At 46.2% G+C, this 14678-nt stretch overlaps 1 protein-coding gene across 6 annotated transcripts in view; it reads right to left on the bottom strand.

Annotated features, from left to right (window-relative positions):
* The window catches only part of DPF3 (double PHD fingers 3), a 299860-nt gene that overhangs the window by 58318 nt on the left and 226864 nt on the right, over positions 1-14678 (bottom strand). For 4 of the 6 annotated variants that reach the window (XM_058293116.2, XM_058293117.2, XM_058293114.2 and 1 more), the window contains one exon: positions 5719-5847. In XM_058293116.2, coding sequence (XP_058149099.1) covers positions 5719-5847 — 129 coding nt within the window. Of the gene's footprint in view, positions 1-1413; positions 2863-5718; positions 5848-14678 lie in introns of all 6 variants that reach the window. The other 2 variants (XR_009184951.2, XR_009184950.2) reach the window with 1 other exon arrangement.

The raw sequence follows: 14678 nt of genomic DNA, 5'->3' as shown, positions 1-14678 counted from the left end.
TAAATATTCCCTTGGGTGTCTGACTTGTTTTGGTTCCCCTAGAACCCCAAGCTAGACTCTGGAGGTAGACAGCCTTTCAAATTTTGTTTTGATTTTGTGGATTAAAAAACAAAAATTCAGGTCAAAGGCAAACTGTTAGGGGAATTTCAGGAACTACAAAACAACTAGACAGATTACAAATGATAGTGTGGATTTGTTGAACTTATTTGTCACATTTCATCAACGAGAGCAAGTCATAATGCTAAGAATCCATTATCTGAGTCAAAGTAACAGAAGAGATGAAGAGGTGGAGAGTGACAGCAGGGGCAGGTTTTAGCCCCTTAGCAGAGTCTGACTTAAACTGACCATATTGGCCTATTCATATATAAGATCACGCAAAAGAAACACTACAACATTGGGATTGTATTGTCATATTTCCTAGGATCAGGGTCCCTATGGAGTAGGCAGCACATCCCAAAAGTAGGTAGGGCTGTTCCTTTTATTCTCTCACAACTGAGCCCAAATGAGATACACATCTCCAGCAGGAGAAAAGGGGAAGCTCTGCCTACCTCAGGCTACCAGGGAAGCACAGAGGGCCTGTTGTTTCTTTGCTTGGTCCTTGCACTTGTTTGTTTGGTCTGTTATTTTAATGAGCAGTCCAATTCATGAGGATCCATAAAAACTGGATTGTCAAGGCAGATTAGGCTCCTTGTAGACACCTAGAAGGAGCCTAATGCCTGAGCAGACTCAGAGCTCCCAACCCACACCAAATGGCAGTACCTGTTTTGCCAGGACCTGTGCTCTTATGAAGGCTAAAGACAGTGGCCACTCTTGGAGACAGTCCAGAATCTTCCAAACAGCCCAGTTTAATGTTGTGCCTAATCAGGGGTCTTCTTTAATCTGGACTCATCCCCTTAGCTGTTCAACTGGTACCCAGAGCAGAAGTTCCACCCTGGGCATGCAGTCCCCGAGGTCATATCTCCTCATTCCCACCCAAGTCCGGCAGCCAACTCTAGCCTCAGCTCCCTGGAGTCCACTTTCAGCTTTAGCAAAGGGAGGCAGTTATTCAAGCACTTCCCAGCCATCTCTCCCGCAGTCGAAGCCAGAAGCCAGAAGCCAGAAGCCCACCATTCTGCACGCAGCATCCCTCCCATGTTCCAAGCAAACCTCAGCTCCCACATGTGTGCTTGGGTCCACGGGGCTTTGCATGCACACACAGGCAGTAGGGAGCAGGCACCAGACCCCCCAGGAGTCATCACACTTAGACTAAGGGAATCAGAACCCAGAAAGACAAAAGAAAAGAGAAAAAGAAAAGGAAAAGGAAAGAAAAAGAAAACTAAAAGAAAAAATTTTTAATTAAAAAAATAAAAATGATGCAGTTGTAAGGCAGATCATTGTAAGATGTCATTATAACTCAGGTCAGCCAGGACATACCTTTTGAATAGGACCAGGCAGTTGCTTATTCTTGGGACTGCCAAAGAGGTGGCCAGGTGGACGTCTTCTCCATCGCCCCAGGGGCCTTGAGCAAATGTGGCTTTGGTTTATTTCAGGAGGTGCTATTGGAAACATAAAACAAAGTGCCTAGCAGGCACTATAAAAATAAAAAATAAAAAAATAGAAGAAGAAATACGGGAGACTTGATCATCCAATGGGTATTTATATATGCTTTTAAACAGGGGAAGGGAAGGGGCAATATACTGAGGTATCGTTCTTGCTTCCGTGAGCGCGGCCTCGGGTTGTTTTATCATTGCTGAGTCCGTGACTTTCTGCTTATATTCCATTCCTGCATTTGCAAATTGCTCTTCACCAGGAGGAAAGTGAGGAGAAGAAAAAGAAAGAAAGAAAAAAAAAAAAAACAGCAGCAACAAAACAGTTGCTGTGCTGGACAGACGAGGTGGTAAGGAGGTTGCTGCTGGTCAAGGGCCGGGTGCTGGGGCGTCCCCCGACTTCTCTAGAACTGCTGACGTTCTCACAAGCAGGGAGGAAGACGGAAAGGTCAGGGAGGAAAGGTTGGGGAGGAGAAGCGGGAAGTGGGCCTGCCGTGGGGAGCCATGACTCCGTGGGGGTACAAAGCGCACTCATCTCCCATTGAGGAAGCCATCTGACTAGTCTTCCTGGAGTCAATCCTCCCCCCAGTGGCTCCACTCTAAACAGGACATCACTTTGATTTCTTTGATTTCCCTTCCCATTCTCACACAAAAAAAGTCTGTCTCTAAGAATAGCTAGACTATATAAATAATAATTTTAATGTGATTGGTTCTGTTTCCAAACTCAATGTTCCTCCTTTCTTCAAATTGCCAATAAATAAGAAAATTGAGGGAATCAAACTCTGCTCATGTCACAAAGATCCCCTCCCCACTCCAAAAAAAAAAAAAGATCATCCACCTAACTTCCCATTTCTGTGGGAAACAAACAGCACATCACGCTTCCATCTCTCTGAAGGCCTCTCGTTCTGCTCTTTCGTTTTGTTTTGTTTCAGTAGTTTGTGCTTCTGTTGTACATACCCAAAACAGAGGAAAAGGGGGGGGGAGGGCACACGGAAGATGAGAGGAATAAAACAGGGAAAAAAGGGAAAACCTAAAGTTCTCTTTCATTTAAAAAATATATATATATATCAGAACCAGAACAATGACCAACGTCAGAGGGAGATGGCGAATTGCCCAGAGTCTCTTCCACAGGTTCAACAACTGCCCTTTTTATCTGCTGTGGGCGAACCCCTGCCACTGCGGCGTCCCCGGCAGGAGCGAGGCTCTTCCAAATCGTCCTCATCAAAGCCGTGGAAAGTTGAGGTGTCACTTTCTGACGTGGAACCGAATAAGTCCTCCGTGGTGCGTGCTGCGGCCGCGGCCTCCTTCTCCTTCCTGCCTTCTCCTCCCAAATGAGCTGACATGTATGATGAATATATCAGCACATGGGTTAAGCAACAGACATCATTATTAATATTCTTATTACATTATTGCAAGGTTATCCATAAAACAGAACAATAAACCATTTCACACCAAATGGGATTACCCGGGTACATCACCTGGGGACAGGGATTTTGGATAGTGGGGCAAAGCAAACATTTCCAGGGAAGTGGACCCCTCCAGCAGCCCCAGAACAGGCAACATCTCTATCATAACACAAATGTCCACGGCTGCTGACAGTGAAAGATCAGCCGTGATCTTTCACCTCTTCCATGTGCACACAGACGAGTGCACACTCGCTCCCCTCCCAGGCAGTGATTTTCCTAGGTGGTTTTAAGGCTGGTTGCTATTTCTTTGGTGTTTTCGGTTAGTATTTCTTTGAACAATGTTTGTCCTTCACTTTGACAGTCAGCTTTACAAAGGTATTACTGTCAGATAGCCCATTCAAGGTGGTTAAGCCTCCATCAATCTTATTTTTATTTTATTTTACCCGCTTCTAATCCCATTCTTTCCATACCCTTTCAATTCTGCCCTTATACCAGGTTCATTTGCACTGAAAGCAAAAAGATGTTGGAAAGTCTGATAAGTGGTAAATAATAAGAGTCTCTCATTTTTTTTAACCACTGGAGGAAAATTCTATGATCTGCACATACATACTGGTGTCTGTATGCACACGTGTGCACACGCATATGCACACATGTGCCACTAAACATGCTCAGGTCTTAGTTACTCCAGAAAGTTCAAAGAGCTGCCAAATCTAATTCAGAGCACTAAGAAAGTAAGACATCAGGATAAACAGTTCAATAAAATACAGTATCCTAGAATCTAGAAAACTCAAGTTTAAACTCTTTCACATTCTAAATGGGCCCCAGACCACAGTCAGAATAAGGTAATTATGTTTCACTGATGGTGCTGACTTCAGGAATCTCACTTTCTCCCAGAAAACCAAAGTAGTGGGACAGATGGAGAGGGAAAGGTCGCTCTTCTGAGCTCCCCTTTCTTCCCTGGAAGGACCCCAGGGAGGCTCTACAAAAGTATCTGACCCACCTTTCTTAACAAACATATCCCACAGGCTAATGTCGTCTGTTTATTTCCAAAGTGTGAACCATTTCAAGAACATCAGAGTCAGACCTTGAGTAAATTAATCCTTGACAAATGCAATGAGACTACTTAGACTAGAATAGTATAAATTGGCCCCCTGAGTCACAAAGCCAACAGAACAGAGGAAGGGAAAACTGAGTGAAGGCTGTGGAGAGAGAGATTTTGAGTAGGAAAAAAAACACTGCCCACTCCTAGTCCCCCATGGGTCAGATTAAATTATCCTATCTTTTATAGGAAAGGAGGGGTGGATTGTATCAGTACACATCGGCATTTCTGAAGCTATCCTTTCTAACCCATCCCATACCTACAGAAGTCTGTAACATTACACTTAGAATATCATTCTGCCATGTGATGTTGTTTCTGGCAGTAGAGATGTTATCTGCTTGCTTGCTTTTAAAAAACACTGGATTTCATTTGCTTATTTTCTTTTTTAAGTATCAAAAAACCAGAGTCTGCTACCACATGGGCCCTGTCTTCCAAGCTAGCCCCAGTAGAGTGAAATGTTAAACATGTTAGGTATCTTGTTTGGACAACAAATGAGCTGACAGAATTGCACAAACAGGCCACCCTTTCAGGGTCCTGGTGAGTTAAATGCTGAGGATCGTGTGCAATGGAAACCATGGTCCTTTTCCAATTACTCAGTTGCCAGCTAAGTCAGTCTTGAGCCCTAAACCACCCTAACGTCATAATATAAAAGGACTAAAAGTAAGATTTTGGGGTAAACCATAGGAAGAACTGAAGACCTACGGTAAACAAAGGTGTGGTCATCTCAGTCCCTTTCTTATGGACTGGAAGTAGAAAAGAGACTGGGTAGGAAGGGGGAAAGCAGCCATGGCTTCTCACTGCTGGAACCAACCGTCCGATTAATTTGTGTTGCACCCACTAGATGTGAAATCATCTCTCCTCCTTGCCTTGCACTTTGGTCTAGTTATGACAGAAAACCATACAAAAAAATTGGTAGAATCAACCAGCCATGACCAGTCAAAAATAATGGTTTGGTTAGACTTTGGAAAACCGAACAACAGCTCGAACAAAACTTGAAGACCTTAGCTCATTTTAAGAATGAAGGAACAAGAACAAAGGTCCTTTTTTGTTTATTTTAGTCTTCAGATAGTTTACATGACGAAAAAGAAAATATGCCACATCAACTCCAGATTAGCCTTAGGAACTCCTGCCTTTTTACCTCTTTGGTCTCTCAGTGTTTCCTTTTCCTGTTCCACATGAGAAAATGGAATGAGTGACCAATGGAAGTGGTGTTTATGCAGCTATCCAGGAGCCCAGGGTCTCTGATACCCACAATTCAAGATGGGGCTACTTTCTCAATATTCATGTTTGCATACTCTTCCCATTTGCCGCAGGCACTTCCACAGAACACATCTTTTTGTTATACACTCATCATCCAATACAAGAAAACACGGTGCCTGTGTCTCCAGATGTTCCCATACTACCTCACTCAACAACATACAAGAAGAAATATCCACCTCCTGGAAAGGCCAGAAACGAGTCAAAAATCTCTCCTTGCCCTTTTTCCTGGACCCCAGTACATAACTTTCGGGTCTTAAGACCCAAAGAAGAAAAAATAACAAAGTGACCTGAAAACCCCTCTCCACTCAAATGACCACCACCATCACTTCTCCACTCCACCCTTCAATGCTACCCAAGATGACTGAGGAATGCAGATGGAACAGTTTCTGTTATACAAGCACACGAGGCAAGAAGGGGTCACACTCACCAGAGCGTCCACAGTCTGCACAGGACACCAGCTCTTCGGGCCGCCCACTCTTCTTGTTCATGTTAGAGCCCCCCAAGCAGAAGTCACAGTAGTTATTAGGAATGACTGTCCCATCCGGTCCTTTCTGGGCTGTGGAAACATTTTTTTAAAAATCCAATTTTAGGCTGAGATGGGTTTATACTGCCTCCTCTTCTCCTCCCACAATGTGGCAGAATTTGCTCTAGAAAGAGCATGGCATTTATAACCTGAGGTTTTCTCAGAAGAAAGTTGTTAACTTGGGCTGGGTTTTCTTTTTGATCTTCCTCCGTTCAATAGCAGTAATGCCTTGCAAATCAGCCAGAGTTTTGCAGCATTTCCCAACCCTGTGTTTTCCTAGCAACCACCCTGCCCCTCTGATTGTATCCCTGGATGAGCAAACTATCAAGATCTACTAGTCAATCCTTCATGGCCAGACCTCAGGGCCAAGGACCCAAACACCAGGTGGCAACCATAAACAGCCGTAGTGATTAGAAGGGGAGTGAAGGGTCAGTGTCTGGGCCTTGCCCTTGGGAAAGATGCTCTTGTTTAGGCAATACTCCTCCTGTTCCTCAAAAGGAAAATCAAGAAGCACAAATGGCTGGTCATTTCCAGGAAGGATATACTGAAGATGATTTGGGGGCCTTGGATGAGCACCTTAGCAGGTACACAGGTACCTGCTGTTACTCAGCCTCACCTCCCCGAAGTCCAGACTCATTGGTCATGGAAAGCACCTAGGACAACTTGGTCCCCTGACCCCAAGTGTCTAGAATCAGAATGGGTTACAGGTTTACTAGGCACTTAGGCAGCATGTCAGAGATGGGTTGACAGGTATGTTAGTGAACGTGCCCTTAGACATAAGACCGTCACAAGTAACTCAAGGCACCAACTTCATTACCCACCATGCTAAACATCTTCTCTCCTTAAACAAAGGCAGAGAAAAATCTTGAAAACAAAGTCTTAGGAGAATAGCGCCTGTCCTGGAGTGCTGAAATCATTGTCAGTGTCTCAGGGTTGGTTGAAAAGCCTCAGACAGGTTCTTTGCAAGGGAAGAAACACCTCCATTTTCCTCTGTTTTTCTATTCCTATTGTGGGCATTTCTTTGTGTAATGCCCCAAAGGAATCATTAACACTCCCTGTTTGTGACTAAGACGACAAGTCTCTCCATTTATGGGATCGGCCTTAACCACAAGGGTATCTCTCTCCTCACCATCCCCAAAGCCCTGCTGCTATCTTTCATTAGTCACCGGCTAATGTTAATCAGGGTCCCATAGGGTACAAATCCTTAAAAGGAAGCAGATATGTGAGCAGAAATACCATCCAGACAGTAAGTGATAAACGGATTCACCCACTTTAAAATGATTCCCTCTGGCCTCACTTCCTCTGTGCCTCTGCTTTGCCTCCAGAAAGAGAAAAACTTACCTGGGGAAGGCGAAAGACAAAAGATTGCAATAATTGCAGAGGGTTAATTTATTTATCAGTTGCTATTTGGATTGTTTAATCAGTTTCTAAGTCATTGATTTTCATCTTCAGGGAGGCAGACAATTCTCTGCGAGAAAGTATTGGCTGTTTGGGGGAGACAGAGAAGTGGAACCATGTCCTGCAGGTTTCTTCTGCATGTGGGGTTTTCTTTACCGTTCACTGCATCTCCATGTCATACAGAATGGTTTTGAAAATAATCTCTAAAAAATCATTAGAAGTACAAAATTTTACAAGCCTATAAAGTTTCCATTGGCCAAATTCAGAAGTACCAGTGCCCCTTTCTCCCTTCTCCCTCAATTGCCAGCATAACCATTTCTACAATTCTCCTAAGAAAATCCAAACATGTCTGTAACACAGAAGAAAAACCAGGTCAGGGTTTCTGCATCACGAGGCTATCATGGATGATAGACAACGTTCATCCCAAGGAACAGAGAGTGTCTGCAAGCGCAAGCAAAGTAGTTTCATCCATATGTCCCACGAGATTAGAAGCAGAGTGGGCATCACCATCCCAAAATCCTCAAGATTGGGGAATGAACAATGGACTAAAGTAGACATTATTATTCATTATAGACTTATTATTCTGGCAACAGAAGAACTCTTATCACTGCTATAAAGGCAGTGGCCACCAGAGGTTCTGAGGGATCGGAGAGGGAAGAAAAGGTGTAATATGGGAGCATTTTCAGGACATTGGAGTTGTCCTGCATGACATTGCAGTGAGAGATGCATGACATTGCAGTGACAGATACAGGCCATTGCATATTTTGTCATAACCTACAAAATTGTGCAGGATGGAGGGCAAACTGTAATCCATGTTTAGTAGCAATGCTTCAATATGTGTTTATCAGTTGTAACAAATGGGAAGCGGATGTGGCTCAAGTGATTGGGCTTCCATCTACCATATAGGAAGTCCAGGGTTCGATACCCAGGGCCTCCTGGTGAAGGCAAGCTGGCCTGTGTGACGAGCTGGCCTGAACAAAGAGCTGGCCCATGTGGAGTGCTGGCCCATGCAGAGTGCTGCCCCAGGCAGGAGTGCTGGCTCATGCGGAATGCTGCCCAGTACAGGAGTGCTGGCCCACATGGCGTGCCTGCCCACATGGAGTGCTGGCCCACATGGAGTGCTGGCACAGCAAGATAACACAGCAAAAAGAGACACAGAGGAAAGACAATAAGAGAAGAGACATAGCAGACCAGGAAGCTGAGGTAGCTCAAGAGAATGAGTACCTCTCTCCTACTCTGGAAGGTCCCAGGATCGGTTCCCAGAGCCACCTAATTAGAATACAAGCAGACACAGAAGAACACACAGCAGGGAAACGGACTTTGGCCCAGTGGTTAGGGCGTCCGTCTACCATATGGGAGGTCCGCGGTTCAAACCCCGGGCCTCCTTGACCCGTGTGGAGCTGGCCATGCGCAGCGCTGATGCGCGCAAGGAGTGCCGTGCCACGCAAGGGCATCCCCTGCGTGGGGGAGCCCCACACGCAAGGAGTGCGCCCGTGAGGAAAGCTGCCCAGCGTGAAAAGAAAGAGCAGCCTGCCCAGGAATGGCGCCACCCACACTTCCCGTGCCGCTGACGACAACAGAAGCGGACAAAGAAACAAGACGCAGCAAATAGACACCGAGAACAGACAACCAGGGGAGGGGAGGAAATTAAATAAATAAATAAATCTTTAAAAAAAAAAAAAGAAGAAGAACACACAGCAAATGGACACAGAGAGCAGACCACGTGGGTGGGGAAAAATAAATCTTTAAAAAGAAAACTGTAACAAATGTACAAATGAGGGATGTTGTTGATGTGGGAAAGTATGGAAGGGGTTGGGTGTGGGGCATATGGGAATACCTTATGTTTTGTGTGTGTAACATTTATGTAATTTAAACCTTCTTTAAAAGTAAAAAAAAATTAATTTAAAAAAAGTACAATGAGGTACCACTGTACACCTACTAGGATCGTTGTAATAAAAAAAGACAGACAAAAAAAAGAGGATATCATGGAAATCTATCAGAAGGTGAAGAGAAAGAAGAGGTGGGGCATATTGAATTTAGGGGTAGAAGATAAAACAGAGCTCAGTTTCATGACTGATATGAACTAGACATGAAATGTGGAACAGCCATTCACAACTTTGGTAGCTAACTGCAGGAAAGGTGATCAAAGAAACTCATGAATTTCATCCATGAAAATTCTCAGGAGCCTACCCTCACCTGTCTTTTTCCATTTTCCTAGGGACTTCCCATTGTATCTATTCACAAAATCTTTAAGCAACCAGAACACAATATTCTCCAACACAATGTATCTCTTGTGATATATAAGGATGAAGGAGTACAATATAGAATATAAGAATTTCCTGATAGTTCTTTATAGTATTCACCACCAATAAGCAATGGAATCAGGAGCTCCAATGCTGCAAGAAATTAAAAATTCCAAGGTGATCCAGAAGAGCAAAGCAAAGAGTGACAGAGAAATTGGTCCTACATAAAAAGGAATGGAATTTAATTCATCTGAAGAACAGAAGTTTCTGAGGAGACTGAGTCAGAGCAGGTACCCATGTATATATTTGTATTGATTGTTAGCTATAAAAAGGTGGGGGGGGGGGCAGTGCTAAAATCCCAGTTGAAAGCCCTGGTGCATGCGGTGTGACAAACCAGGTGGGTGCCTTTTTATACTCTAGCAATGGCCCATATAGAAAGTGACAAAGAACAGCTATGCATCATTTTCAGCAAAATCCTTTTTACTTCAGCTCCTACTCTCTTCTCACCATCTTGATAAAATGGCAGTGGGATGGACGAATCAAGAGCATCTTTTTCTCTTACATTTTTGGCATTAGGGATTGGTTCCAGGGTGAGGGTTCCCCCATGAAGCTCTCCTAATTTCCCAGCCAGAAATGACCAGTCTTGGTGGGGTTTGCATTAGGCAGGGGGTGGGTGAAGGGGCACTCTGCCTGCATCACTGTTATGACCCCTCTCTTTTTGTGTGTATACATACATCTGCCTTATGTCCCCACAGCACAGGGTCCATTCCTTCAGGACGGAGTCCTCACCAACTATGAGTCCACTCATAGTTAGAAGACCTATGTGCTCTGCACACAGAGAATGTGGGATGAATGGCTTGGAGAAAAGATGGCAGAGATGTAAAAAGGGTGACACAAAGATGTCCCTGGGACCTCTTCCTAATGGGGACACAGCACTGCTTTCGCTTTTCGGATGGTAGTCATTGGTACTCTGAATCCCATCCACTTGCCCTGGTTTATTTTTCTAGTCCTCAGAGAGAGCTGCTCCATGTCCAAATGATCTGAAGTCATGTCTCTCCCCCAAAGTACACAGGAGTGGGTGGTGGGAAGGTGGAAGCAGCACGCATACATACCCTGCAATCGTAGGTGAAGCATCATTCTGGACACGAACATACAGGAGAGATGTAAGATGATGACTCTGTCTCTTAGGAAGAGGGGGTGCCGGGTCACACATACCCACCCAGGCTCCCTCTTAACTGATTTTTGAAGCACAAAAGAACCAGACTTTTGAGATACTTCAGTAATGTGGCAGACCTTATGCTGGAGGCTTTGTGTATGTTATTTCGTTAATTCGCACAAGAACTTTGTGAAGTATATATGATTTGACAGATGAGGTAACCAAAGTCCACCAAGATGAAAGCTCTAGCTTGAACCCCCAGCTACAAAGTGGAGGAGCCAGCATTCAACCCCAAGTGGTTTGTGTCCCCAGAGACCTTGTACCTCTGGTTATACTTCTTCACCTCCTAGGGTGTCCAGAGACAAATCCTTTCTGACCCCTCCTTGAATATAAACTATTTCATAAACCTCTAGATACACCCAGTATAGTATTTAGAAAGCCCAAAGTGATAACAATTGCTGGGATTTTTAGCTAGAAACATGACAATTCCCTTAGAATTTAAATTTAATGACCCTACCTCAATGATACATCCAAGGTGATCCTGTTTTATTGTCAAATCCCCTATGAAAACACTTCTCCGATTTTAAAGTAAAGCTCACATCATAGCTATATTGGCCTATGGCCTGACCCAGCCATTGAGTGATTTCCTGGTAGGCATATGAGATCATTATAAAAAGGATTTTACTATAAATAGGAAGCACGCCCAGACTTTTCGAGTGGGATTTAAATAGAGATCCTGCTTCTGCTTATGGGAAATTGAGTCCTGGTTTATAGCATAAGATGAGGGGGAGGGCAAAGACCCAAACAGTATCTCGATGGCAGCGTCTGCGATGATGGATTCAGTTTTCTATTGATTAATGTTCATGGGCTGAGATCATAGAAGGGATACAAGTAAGCTGCTGAGGCAATAAAGCAAGCCTTGAGAGTTTAGGAATTTACCTGGGGGAGAGAACTATAAAAAGCTCAAAGGGAAAATTTTAAAAAAAAGGAAATCAGGAAGAGTTCAGGAAGAAAGACAGAAAAAGAACAGAAGTTTGGAGGGTTGGTGGGAGCTTTCAAAGAATTCCAACCAAGAAAAAGGAAAAGCCGAGTGTCAGGTAGTCCCACCACCTCCCCCAGTGAGAGGAGAAGAGTTGTTTTGGAAAGGTATTAGTGCACTCCCAGGCTGTCTGAGTCCAATTAAGCCCCGTGCCTTTGGCAATGCAGCCCCAAACGGTCCATAAAACCACCACCCGGACACGGCTGTCTTTGGCCCTCATTCAGCGGGATTTCTGCTGAGGATATGCCATGCATGAAAAGAATGAGTGGCAGGGGCAGCCCCCGGCAACAGCCCCTCCTCCGGGTCCTGCGGGGATCAGAGCTGCATCCCCAGTGTCCTGGGGAAAGAGGACTCGGGAGTTCGGGCTCCTCCGTGGCCGCAGCTCCGAGGCCCTGCCGCGCCTGTGCCCGCCGCCCAGCCCCGGTTCAGCCCCCTTGGGGAGTTCGGGGGGCAGCGAGCAGAGGCTCCGGGAGGAGAGGCGCCTCGGCTCGCCCTCTCGCTTGTTCCCACACCCCTCGCCACGCTGACAGTTGCCGGCCCTCCGCAGGGCTGACACGTTGCCATGGCAACCGGAATCCTGGGCTCCGGCAGCCTCCGGTCTTGCCACCTGTTATTACTTCATCTCTCAAGTGTAAAGCATCCCAGCCCGTGCCACTTGGCTGTGCGGAGCGCATCTTCCGAGGACAGGGGAGAGACCAGGGGAGAGGGGGCAAAGACAGCCGCAAGGCAGGCTCGGGCGGCCCCCCGGGGCGAGCTGGACGGCGGGAGAGGGGGGCGCGCCGAGGCGCTGGGGGGGCGAGCCGCGTGCCTTCCCTCCAGAATCACCAGCAGGCCTCAGCTGGAGGCCACCGCCACATCCTGCTACCTTCCTCCCAGCCTTTAATGAGGGACGCGGGAGGGGGAGGGAGGCGGAAGGATGCGGGGAGGGAAGGCAGCTGCGAAGAGATCCGAGCCAAAGTGGAGCCGAGCGAGGAGAGGGTTAAAAGTGGCGCGATAAAGACTGTGGGGAGGCTGGACCAGAGGGCAAACAGAGCATCAAAGCCTGGATAGATGGCCTTAATTCTCCTGCTCTTGCTCGCCCTGCTCCTCATGTGTTTACTCATATAAATTATCCCCAAGGCCTGACACCTTTCTTCATTGCTTCCCTAGAACTGATGAAAAAATAAACCCCACAGATCCAAGGAATAAAAACGCTGGGATTCCATGCCGGCTGGTCCTTCTCAGCCACCTAACAGCAACTCAGGTCCCGCCCTTGGGTTCCAGGAGGCAGAGCAAGGATGCCTTCCTCCCTGAATGGGGAGAGGCAGGGGAATGGGGGAGCCACAGCAGCAAGCTGGCACCAGGGTCCCCGAGCTGCATGGCCTTTAGGCCATCAGCAGCCTCAATAGCCGAGAGCCCGTTCTCTCTCACGTGCCGTTTGGCCAGCCCCGACTATGTGAGTTTATGATAAGGATGAGGGCTGGGGGTAGGGGGTGGGGGTGGGGGTCTAATGCAGAACGATTCCAGATGCTGAGGTTAGTCTACCAGGAGAAGAGAAGGCCAGGGGCTGATTCAGTAAGTCTTCAAAGTTTACGGATGGGGCTGATGAGTTGCCACACTCCGTAGCTCCAAGGACAACGTAAGGCAAAATGAGCTGAATCGGCAGCACGTGCCACGAGAGAGCCAGAACATGGCAGTTAAAGAGTTAAAAGCATGGTCCTTGGAGGAGGTTCTTCTTAAGAGGTCTCTGCACACAGGAGAGGTTTTCTTAACCCAGGATTATTTGCATGTGTGCAGGTCTGAAGGCAAGAGAATATGCTAGACAACGCCTTAAGGTCCCTTTTAGACCTATTATTTGAGGATTATAATAAGGCGAAAGAAGAGAGAGAAAAGCGAAGTTTTCCAAATCCGGAGGAGCCTCGCCTTTCATCATTGTGTTAAATTTGTGGACCCCTCTCTTTCCTTCCTAGCCACGAGCTCCCTGAGGGCAGGAGCTTGTGTCTTTCATCTCTGTATCCCCTGTACCTGACATGGTGATTGACACCAGGCTAACAATAAATACTTAATGAAAGGATGGACAAATCTTCATAGAAGCTTTTGGGAAATAAATTAATCTGCCAGGCAAACGGAACTAAAAGACTAGGAACCGAGTGGATGTAAAGTCCCGGGAGCAGCTAAGTGACCATTTTACCAGGAGACAGAAAGAGGGGGGAGTGGGATTGGAGAGAATAAAGCTGAGGTGGAGAAAGCGGGGGTGTGCACCCCCAGAAGGCCACTCCCTGAGGCATTTCTTTATAAACCATGATGGAAGGACAGAGAACTGCCAGACTGGGCTAACCCCAGAGTCCCTCCAGCTCCACCTTCATTCTCTTGCCCCAGGGCCCTGCAGGAACCAGTGAGAAACAGCCCCAACCTCACTATGTATTTGGTGGCTGCAGAATCTTTATAAAAATTTTAAAATGTACCGTCAGTTCTCCCGGCCTTCCTTACGCCTGCCCTCTTTTGCTCCATCTTTATGGACTACAAATCACCTTCAGATGCACACCTTGTGCCTATTATGCCTAAAATCTATGCAGTGAAAACAGAAACCACGCATCTGCTCACACTGATGACGCCACCTCGATGGCCATATTTATCTGGCGTCACAATTGGCAGTTTGTCAAAAGGTTGACATTTGCCAGGAGTTTGTGTGCCATGTCACCAGTCCAAGGCTAGACTGTCACATGGCCCATCAGTAACATCCTTTGTGCACATGTCTTAGGTGGACAGCTCCATGCCTGCCATGGGCGCTTTGGAAAAACAAGAAAAAGACCAAGTGAGGTTCATGACCTTTCTCAGTGCTGATCAGGGAGAGTGCAATGAGAAACTTGAATTTTCCAGGGGAAAGGCCATGTGGGTCAGCTCCTGCCCTGGTGTAGTAACTTGTTATTCCTACCAAATGAGTCAGTTGAGGGGGAAACAGTAATTTGAGGGTAATTGTCTCAACACAGCTCTGAATGAAATGATGTCTTTCCCCTTCAAGAACTGAAGAGCATCTTCGTGCATTAGA

Source organism: Dasypus novemcinctus, chromosome 3 (genome assembly GCF_030445035.2).
Source record: "Dasypus novemcinctus isolate mDasNov1 chromosome 3, mDasNov1.1.hap2, whole genome shotgun sequence".
Classification (NCBI taxonomy): Eukaryota; Metazoa; Chordata; class Mammalia; order Cingulata; family Dasypodidae; genus Dasypus; species Dasypus novemcinctus.
The sequence above is the reverse complement of the archived record's forward strand: the minus strand, read 5'-3'. Positions and strand labels throughout refer to the sequence as shown.